The sequence below is a fragment of the Fukomys damarensis genome, unplaced genomic scaffold (genome assembly GCF_012274545.1).
Source record: "Fukomys damarensis isolate Sample0158 unplaced genomic scaffold, DMR_v1.0_HiC HiC_scaffold_23, whole genome shotgun sequence".
Lineage (NCBI taxonomy): Eukaryota > Metazoa > Chordata > Mammalia > Rodentia > Bathyergidae > Fukomys > Fukomys damarensis.
Genome location: NW_022900935.1, coordinates 13,784,093 through 13,794,319, shown reverse-complemented (window position 1 = coordinate 13,794,319; position 10,227 = coordinate 13,784,093). Strand labels below are relative to the sequence as shown.

The following is a 10,227-nucleotide window of genomic DNA, read 5'->3' as shown; positions in this document are numbered from 1 at the left end:
TTTTTTTTTTTTTTTTTTTTTGGTACTGGGGATTGCACTACACTACATCCCCAGCCCTTTCTTAATCTTTAAATTTGGAGACAGGACCTTGCTAAGTCTAAATTTCCCAGTTGGGCTTGAATTTGAGATCTTTCTGCCTCAGCTTCCCAGATTGCTGGTTTTCAGATGTATGCCACCACACCCATCTCCCGCTGAGGGTCTGACTGCAGTTAAGAACTGGAGACACCCACTGAAAAAGCCACTTGACTTTTCTGAACCTGTTTCCCCATCTCCGAAGTGGGAATCATAGTGGCCTTACCTCATGGGGCTGTTTGAAGGCTTAAGGAGAGCATCCACGTGAAGAAGGTCTGGCACCCCCTGAATACTCAAACATACTGGCCTGAGTGGGTTTGTATTGAGTAAGAGCGCTCTCCTAGTGCCATGCTCCTGAGCAGCAGGACTCCAGGATCTTGCTGGTAGAGTGGAAATCCAGAATCTTCCCCACTTTTTTCGGACTGAAATCTCCCTCAGCACACAAGAGGATAGATATCAACTTCATAAGTGACACAGCTTCCATTGCCTGTCACTAGTGGAATACAGTGCTCAGGAGGCAACAAGCTCCCTGTCACTTCAGGTATTTAAGAAGATGTTAGTATCTCACCTCTCCAGCCTCCCCGGCAATCACTCATTAGGTACATGTTTATTGAGTAATCACTGTGTGCCAGGCACTGTCTTGGAGCTGGGAGATGCCAGCCACTAAGGCAGAGGATGTCTTTGCCTTGTCAGGGATAGGAGAGCAGGAGCCCAGTTCTTAGTGAAAATTTGTTCCAGTCTCCGGAGCCCCCTAAATTCTTGTCTTTCCTTTGGGTTTGAGCTGAGTCCCATTGTCTGTTTGTCCTTTCTCCTAGCCTCATACTGTCTGGCTAGGTAGCAATTAGCCATGTGTGGCTCTGTAAATTTAAATGAACTAAAATTAAGTAAAATTCACAATTCAGTTCCTCACTGATACTACCCAGATCTCAAGTGCCCGGTGGAGCCGTAGGTGGGCAGCACAGACAGACCACTTCCATCATTGCAGGGATTTCCTCTGGGCAGGGCTATCTTCAACTTGGAATCTATTGAGATCTTGAGATAGAAGCCAATGCTATGTAGATCACAGCAGATTTGCTTGGGATACTAGAAGCTTTAAAAGAGAACAAGGAGTTTTCAGGATGGTTATTGACAGAGAGAAAGGAAAGAAGACAGAGAAGAGGATGGAAACAGTGTTTAATTGCTCTTTATTACACACCTGTCTCTCTACTTGTGTCAACTGACACGCTCCCCATGCAATGTAGATAGTGTTTGCCCATTTTACAGATGAGGCAACAGAAGTTCAGATCAGTTAGGTAGCTTGCCAGTCTCACTATAGAAGCTTAGCCCTGGGCCCTTTTTCATCCCAACCTATTGTCTTCTGCATATCCTACATGGACTAGGGGCACAGGCCTGGTGGCTGGGCAAGTTAGGGTTAAGGCTGGGAGACAGTGAGCTCTCCCCTCTCTCCTCTCTGACCTATAGGTGACACTCTACAACCCACAGCAGATGGGCCAGCAGATCTTCCGCTCTTCCTGCACCCCCCTGTTGAGCTACATCCCCTTTGTCCAGCCCAACTACCCGTACGCACAGAGGACACCTCAAAAGCTGCCCAACAATCCCCGAGACCCTCCCCCCATGGCAGGAGATGGGCCGCAGTACCTCTTCCCCCAAGGATACGGGTGAGTCCTGTCACCTACATTGGAGGCCCTTTTTGTATCTGAAGAGCTTTAGGAGAGGGGAGGCCAGCAGGTTGGGCTCCATGGATCCTTTCTTGGTCTGTGTATCCCATGGCTGTGGGAGGGTCTTGTTCGGTGACCAGAGGCTGGTGTGGAGCTGAGCAGGCTCTGTGGGTCCATTTTGGGCTGTAGCACTACATACAGTCGGACTGCAGAACTACACCTGCCATGGCAGAAGCAAAGTCACCCCACTCCGTGGTCAGTGGCCAGCAGCGGGGCATGACACAGTGCTCATACCCATTTGCTTAGTTTACAACAGGATGTGGCTGGGTAATCTTCTTATGCTTTTATTCCCCACTGGCTGTACTCTGAGTCCTTCCCAGGCAAATGTCTTGAACATCCCCTTGACTTCCCGGATGGCCTGCCTAAAGGGTCTTGATGGCCTACTACTGTTCACATTTTTCCACCAAAGACTCCCAAACACTAGATGAGAGAGATGTGCATTTTCTGGGACAATCTGAGGGCTTAGCAGAAAACACCCAACATAAACTTAAAATTTTAGCTGAAAATTCTACCCAAATTTTGCGTGTTGTTTAATTGTACATTTGTTTGTTATATAACATTAAATAGCACTCATTCTCACCCACCAAATCTTCAGTTAGTATTGAATATCCAAGAAACAGGTGGTGCTGTGTCATTCCCATAGGTCCAAGTTTCCCAGCATTCCATGGGACACATGTGCCCCGGGGTTGAGAAACTCAGGTTCTAGGATTAGGACCAAACCACTCAACCTAACATCGATTCCCACCCGCCTACCTTCCCCATCACAGATGTTCTCTGTGGGGTCCGCTGCGTATCCCCAAATGAACATCCTTTTCATCAGCATTTCTCCAATATCTTGTTAAAAGGGAAAAATGCTAGAAAAACATTTCCGTGGTCAGATCTGTATGGGAAAAGCGGTGAGAAACAAAGATAAACAGATTTCTTAACTGTTGGAATTCTCAGATCATTTAATTTTCTAGGATGTGTGGGGAACGTTCAAGAAGGTGGTCCATAGTGTTCTTTGAACATGATAGCCACAACCCTGTTTATCTCTTTCTCTCCTGCCATTCCTCCCTCCCTCCCTTTCTTGTTTTGTAGAATTCATCATGGTATATTTCACCCAACACACCCTAGGAAGTACTGTGTTAATTTCTGTAGTCAATTTGAATTTAGCCTGCAGGGGACCCACAGATGAATGGTACCTACTTCCTCTCTTCAAACAGAAAATAGCAGATGAAAGGTGGACCCAACACTGTTAGTGCCCTGGCAAAAGAAAGACCAAGGAGGTAGCCCTGAGGTCAGAGGAGGAGCCCTGCAGGGAGCAGTGAGGGGAGGAGGGCTCAACGGGCAAGGTGATCTGGGCTCTTAGGTGGGAAGGGGCTGTGCGCTGGAAACTTGGGAATCAAGGCTTCTGGCTGGAGTGTCAGATTTGTTTCGGAAAAAGGTGGAAATTAGGATTGGAAAGGGGAGGTTAGGATTGGATTATTTAAGACTTTTGGCTGTTAAACCTGGGGAGCCAAAGATTTGTGCACTCCGAGTGAATGAGGGGTGGAAGAAAAAGAAACGAGAAGAGAGAATGGGAGAAGAAAGAAATGATGTGGTCTGGAGAGGACCGTGAGGGGCTGCACAAGAAGTAATCAATGGCCTCTTACCTGGAGGCCGGAAAACATCCCATACTATGTGGACCCAGGAGAGCTTCCCTTGGGAGGGAGGGTGGCCCGAGGTCTTCATTAGGTGCAGGAAGCACTGACCAGCAGCAGTAGGAGTGGAGGCAGGTTGGGTCTGCTCTTTTCTGCATGTCTGCAGAGGGGCAGGGAGAAGGGAAGAAGGAGTGAGACTGAGAAAGGACTGTTGGAGAAGCAGGAAGAAGGCTGGGGACAGCCGGAGAATCTGAGGAGTGGCAGTCAGAGGGAGGAACGGTACCCTGAGAGGTTAGGGAACCTGGGACAATGGAGCCAGAAAAGTGACTTCAAGGGGTGTTGGCCTGCGTCACCCCCCCAAAAGATGATCTGTGCATCGTCAGAATACTGAGTTACTTTTGGGTATGTCCCTGCCCTAGGCACTGAGGCTCTGGAATGAACAAGTCAGAGTAGTTCCTCCTCTCCAGGAGTTTGCACTCTTGGAGGGAAATGAACAATAAAGAGATAACCAAGTAAACGTGAAACAACAGGTGCTGGGAGAAGGGGAGGAAGAACGGAAGGAGGTTTCTTGTGAGACAGAATGAAACATGCACATATATCGGAAGAAGAACTTGGGGCAGAAAGCATAGGACATGCAGAGGCTCCCAGATGGCAACATCTGGATTGTGCACAAAGAGAGAAGGAGAGAAAGGGCAGAACTGAAATCAGAGATGCTGCCAGAGCCAAGTAGATAGGACTTGGTAGGCAGGGCAAGTTTTCTCTTAAGAGCCCGGGAGAGCCATGAAGCCCTTTAAACGGGTGAAGATATATTCTGATTTTTTTCTGATCATGTCGGCCAGTGCATGAAGAATGGACCATATAAGTATGAGCTGGTGCAGGGAGTACATCAGGAGCCTTGAATGCTGTCCAAGAAAGAAATGCTATGGAGTTATGAGGGTGGTGACCCTGGGACGGGAGTGAAATGAAATGATCTGGGATATTCATTTTCCTGGGATCATTGATTGGACTTGATGACAGTTAAGGGTCCAGCACAATTTGTGGATTTAGACTTGTATAAATAAATGAGTGTCAGTGCCAAAAACGCTAAGGTCAAGATGATTGGAGCAAGGATCTGTTTATTAAGAGTTCAATCTTGGCCATATAAACTAGCAGATGCTTGTTAGACAGATTGATATAACTGTGAATGGGAAGTTGAACGTGGGAGTCTAGAGGTCAGGGAAAAGGTTGGGGCTTGGAATAAATTTGGAAATCATAGGCGTATACATGATATTCAAAAAGAGGGTTAAGTAGTGCGTGTATAGAGAGAAGAGGCCCAAGGGTTGAGCCCTGAGGCATCCAGCAAGTGGTAAGGTTGGAAGATGTAGCAGAACCAGCAAGGGATCTAAGACAGAACCTCTACAGAGAGGGGTGGAACCCTGGAGACTCAGGAAGGGACCTGGAAGCCAGGTGCAGGAAATGTTTCCTGGAGGAGAGAACGAGAGATGGGAGAGTAATGAAGAGAAAACTCAGGCCCAGTAGGAAGGGACGCAGGGAGCATGGAGCAAGGTGGTGGAGCTTCCGAGGGCTTATGAGAGCCTTGAAGGATGGCACACAACCCAGCTGAGGCTGCACAGGGTAGGAAACACTGCAAGGGCCACAGTGGAGCGTGGGACCCAGAAGACGGTCAAGGAGTGTCAGCAGAAAGAGAGCAAGAGACAAAACCGCATGAAGTGAGGGAAGCAAGGGGGGAAAAGGAGCAGAAGCATTGCTCTGCACACCTTCCTCAGGGTGGGACAACTGTGCAAAGTGTCTACATTTTGCAGTTAAAAGGAGCCTGAGTAATAGTCACACAGAAAACAGCATAGTGGGTGCCCCCCCACCTCCTCCTCCTTTCCTTCTTCTTCCCCCTCCCCCACCCCCTCCTTCTCTAGGAGCATCCTTGGCAGCTCTATCACACAGATCGGTCCTTCTCCAGACCCTCAACTTTACCTGTCCAGACAGGCCCTTGGCCCTTGGCCCTTGACCCCATTAAAGGCTCTCAACATGGAGCAGCTAGCTGCATGAGGTGTGGCAATCAGATAGGAGGTTTGTTATGAGCAATTAGTTCCTACAATTGTTGTCGCCTTTATTTTATCTAACTGAGTGGAATTCAGGGTTGTCCTTATAATAATATCACTTTCAATCATTTATTTTCCAATAGGACTTTTGAAAGAGAGGAAAAGAGTGTGCCTACTTCATGCTAGGTGTTGGACTGGGTCTGAATATAAAATGGCAAACAGCCCCAGTGCTGTTCCTGCTCTTGTGGAACTTATTTTAGTGAGAAGGGACTGAAACATAACCGAAGCCTAGCTGGTCCAGGGATGTTCCTAGAGACAGACAGATACCGTTTGTTACCAGCCGAGGCGTTCCAAATTAATGCAGTGTTCTGTTTCCGTTGCCTCTCCTCTCTTCTCCCCTGTTCTCCACCCACCCCGCCTTTGTTGTTTTATCAATTCAAGGGAGACTGCCTCAAACGTGAGTCTGTTCTGTATTATGCATCTGCCCAGCTGAAAACTGCCCAGCTGAAAACTGACCGAGAATCCCCAGATTAGACAAAATCTAGCTCTTTGCTCTGTTGCAATTTGTTTTGAGCTCCGTTGCCATTCATTTAAAGAATCCTGGCAGATGTGTGAAGAAATTGCAATGGAATCCCAGAAGTGGGAGTACTCCATCCCATCTGGAGAGGTCAGGGAGGGCTTCACATAGGAGATGGCTTCTGAGCCCACTTTTGCCGTATGAATAAGAGTGTGCTGGGAGAAAAGGCAGAGGTGTGTGCATTTTTTCTCTTCAAAGCTGAGGCTGCCATCTTCTAGACCCTTCCTTCTCTTAGGGCCTAGCAGGTGCTGACTGATATCTCACTGTTTACTTTCCTTATTATGTTGAAGCGGAGGGCCTGGTTTAGGCAGGGGTTATTTATGGAGGAAGCCTCCCTCTGGTTGTGGATCTAACGCCAGGCCCGCGCCCGTGTTCTCTGGTGTTGTCCACACATTTAGTCTGCTGAGGTCACAGGCACACAGGTAAGGTGCTCGGCTCTCCAGAGACTTCCTGCTCTGTGATTCTGGCATGGACAGAGCTTAGGTCCTACAGAAATAACCTTTATAAGCTTGCAGGGGTTTCCTGCTCCAAGTTAGTGGCACTAGAACCTCTTCATTGTCCTCTAATAGTGTCATTTTAATGTTTTGTTTTCCCAAGACCAAAGTTTTTCTTTTATTACTCTAAAGCTTTTAGCCTCCAAGCCCGTCACGGTCTTCACAATCTTTGACAGTGGCAAAATTAATATGTAATGTTTTTCTATCCTCTCCAGTAGTATCAGGAGTTTGATCATGACATCTATTCTCCTCTCTTTCAGGTTCAGCTCAACGTCTGGTGGGCCCCCAATGAACAGCCCTTATTTTTCCTCCAGTGGGAATGGCATAAATTTCTAGACTTCTTTTTTTCCCCTCCTTCCCCTTTAGCCCTTGGATCAAGTCTAAGGGCTCTGAAATTCTGGATTGTACAGTAGCTTGGTATGAAGTTTGGAAAGCCAAGGTTCAGACCAGGTCGTGGACAGAAAACAGCAAGACCAGATTCATTGAACGACCATCTCTTTGCCACACCTGCAGCCCCTTTACACACAGCACAAGCCAAACGCATACTCTCCTGTTCACACTCACTTGCTCAACTACACAGGCACCTGTATTTCACTAACACGAGTGAGTTTTGTTTCTGTTGTTGTTGTTAAAATAGGAGTAAGGCACTTACTTTTAGAAAGTTTGTATTTTATGATAAAACTCTGCACTGCTTGAAATGCATGTGCCTGTTTATTTTTGTTATGATGCATGTATTCTTTACTGCTCGTTTCCCCTGTGAAACTCCACTTTTCCTCAGGACATAAAAAGTCCACGGGTGGAGTCTTTGGAATATGCTGTCTAAATGTGGGACCCTAGGAATCACAAGATTGAGGACTTCTCTCTTACTCCTATGATCCATTCACTTCCCGACACCTCACTTTGTGCATCCCGCTTTCTGGACATCATGAAAAGAATGAACTCACCCCCTTCTATTCCAAGTGGAGACTTTACAGAATGAATCTTTTAGAAACAAGAAGTATAGATGTAGCCTGGAACACAATGTCAAAATGAACCTAAATGACAAACTGTATCTAATACTGTAGATCAGTGTCAATCCAGAAGTTAACCTCAGTATTGCACCTCATAGCACCGTCCTGGATCTGACTTGTCTGCCTCTTATCGATGACTTGAGTAACAACAGTGACAGCATCCTGATCACATTTATGGAGTGTGCACATCCGGAGATGGGAAACTGAACACATTGTGATAGCACACATTCTTTAACTCTCTTAGTCTAAGCCCACAACAGGCATTCCCTCCCTCTCTCTTAGCCTGGAGAGAGCCACAGAAGCATTCTCCCTAGGCGCCCCAGGCACCTATCACTGACCAGAGTTGGTCTGTGCAATGAAATCCATGTGCTATTCCTTAACAAACACTAACAAGATGCCATGAAACAAATGCGAGTGTATGTAGTATACACTAATGTTTGTACAGATGCTAGTGGATACACCCTCTGTGCAAAGAATGAACTATGCATGTACACAATACACTAACATCATTTCTAATCTGTCATGCCAGGCCTTGCCAGACTCTATCAGTGAAGGCAGAATGGAGATATTTTCAGATACTCAGAGTCTCAAAACATTTACCTCCTGGTACATTTGTCAGGAAGTTAAGGGATGGGGTAAACCACTACGGGGAATTCAGCCAATGCAGACTCCAGGAAACTGGTGCCCAATGCTTGAGAGAAATTCAGGAGATCCTTGTGGTAAAAAAGAAGGAAGATCTTAGCTTAAGACCCACCTTTCCTCCCTCTGAGAATAGTGGTGCAAGTCTGTAATCCCAGCACTCTGGAAGGCTGAGGCGGGAGAACTGCAACTTCCGATCCAGCCTGAGCAATTTAGCAATTTAGGGAGACCCTGTCTCAAAAAAAAAAAAAAAATGTTGGGGATATAGCTCATTGGGAAGCCTCTTGTGTTCAAGCACAACCTCTTCTGTTGATGGGGCTGAGGAGGTTGAAAAAAAAGGAAAATGGTAGATTATTAACAGTTAACTCTGGAAAATTGTACAGTGAGTTGTTTTATAGCAGTTGGTAGGTGTGGGAAGATTTAGCTATAAATTGAAATAAAAAATGAAACAATTGTTATTAACTCAGCAGTGAATAGTATTTACATGGTCATAATAATAAAAAGCTCAAATATGAATTTAAGTAGAAATGGTGGCATAACTCTAATGGGAAGATGGAGGGGGAAAGAGAAGTATGAATAGAGATGAAGTCCTCGTTCATCATAATAGGAAGTCAGGAGGTAACATCTAAAACAGATGACTCTAGAGCCAACGGAACTCACAAAATCATCTAAAAATCTGGAGGTAAACACTAGAATAAAGAGCCAAGAGAATTGAACGGTCTGCCTCTGAGAAACGGGATGAGTTTGTAGGGGATGATGGTACAGGGATAACTGCCTCATTTGTGAAGATTTTAAGTACTATTTGAGTATTATGCTTGAGCACTTTTAAACCATGTGCATGTATTACTTTAATACAAATAAGTGTTTACTTTAGAAATCGCATGTGGAAACCATCTAGTAGATGCTTGGCACATGGTGGGTGTCAAAAAATTCTTGTTGAATTGCATTGAGCTGCCACTGACACAGCTGGAGCCCAGAGCCCAAGCCCTCATCTCAGGCTGTCTGAGAATCATATTCTCTAAAGCCTTTGATTTTTTTTCCCTAAAAAATATTCTTGAGAGGAAACTTAGCTAAGGGCAAGCAAGCACCAATGCTCAATGCCTTTCTAGTACTCACATCCCTCCACTCTATTCTCTCCGGGAATTCCAGAGACATTTGTGGAATAGTGGGAAGAGGCACCCTGAGTGCAGCATTCTTGGGTCTGGGGGTGCTGTAAACCCCAAGTTCCTGTCCGTGTTCTTCCCAACTGTCCTCATTCCCACTTGGTCATTCAATAGGTATTCACTGAAAACTTATCCTTCGGCATACCCCAGGGGTAAAGTCGTATGCATTACCCACCTCCATTAATGTCTAAGCATGGCCATCTAATGATAATTACTATGGAAGGGGATGAGCTTATTCAAGGGACATTTATGGAGCTATGAGAGCACATACTAGGGACAGCAAACCCAGTTCACAGGGTCGTACAAGTGACATACTCTTGTGATCTGTTTTCGAGTCTGAAGCATCCCCCAGTCCCCTTCCTTGGACAACGCTCTTTGATAATCTTAAAAGTAGTGAAAGCCCACATGTGATTTAAGTGACCAAATTGAGGAGCAGCCTGTTTTAGTGGGTTCTAGAAACTCTTCATGAACTAGTATTTAGTAATCATTAAACACTTACAATAGAATGGGCATGGAGTTATATACATCACTTTCATTATCTAATGTTGCATTTTGAGATGTGTATTTTGGCTTAGGTAGAAACTAAGGTTCAGGGTGATTCAGTACTTTATTTAAGGTCAGACATTAAGGGATCTCAGCTCAGTGTTTTCAAATCCACTTTTCCTCCTGTTTCCCTGTTTCTAGTAACACAGCCTTATGTGAATGAACTTTGTTGAAACTTACATTGTAAGGTCAATGGTTAGTAAATTATCAGACAGCTAAGATTTCTAAATCATTTTCCAGTATCAAGCCACTGTCATAAGAAGTGAAAGACATGGGCTGAGAACTGGAGGGGAGTTGGGGGTGGATTCCTCCATAGGGAAAGAAAGGAGTTACCTAAAACAAAAAGTTGACTCTCG

General features: G+C 45.6%; 1 protein-coding gene and 1 long non-coding RNA gene across 2 annotated transcripts in view; one reads left to right on the top strand and one right to left on the bottom strand.

Moving 5' to 3' along the window:
* The window catches only part of LOC104876963, a 10,552-nt gene extending 5,257 nt beyond the window's left edge, over positions 1-5,295 (bottom strand). The window contains exons 1-3 of the long non-coding RNA XR_784464.2: positions 3,422-5,295; positions 1,749-1,950; positions 299-1,162 (exon numbers count right to left, since the gene is read on the bottom strand). This is a non-coding gene — a long non-coding RNA (uncharacterized LOC104876963). The remainder of the gene's footprint in view (positions 1-298; positions 1,163-1,748; positions 1,951-3,421) is intronic.
* Positions 1-6,866, top strand: part of CUNH1orf94 (chromosome unknown C1orf94 homolog) — a 37,125-nt gene extending 30,259 nt beyond the window's left edge. Inside the window, exons 6-7 of the mRNA XM_010645219.3 lie at positions 1,534-1,730; positions 6,777-6,866. Of these exons, the coding sequence (XP_010643521.1) occupies positions 1,534-1,730; positions 6,777-6,852 (273 nt within the window). The 3' untranslated portion in view covers positions 6,853-6,866. The remainder of the gene's footprint in view (positions 1-1,533; positions 1,731-6,776) is intronic.
* Positions 6,867-10,227: the final 3,361 nt, after the last annotated feature.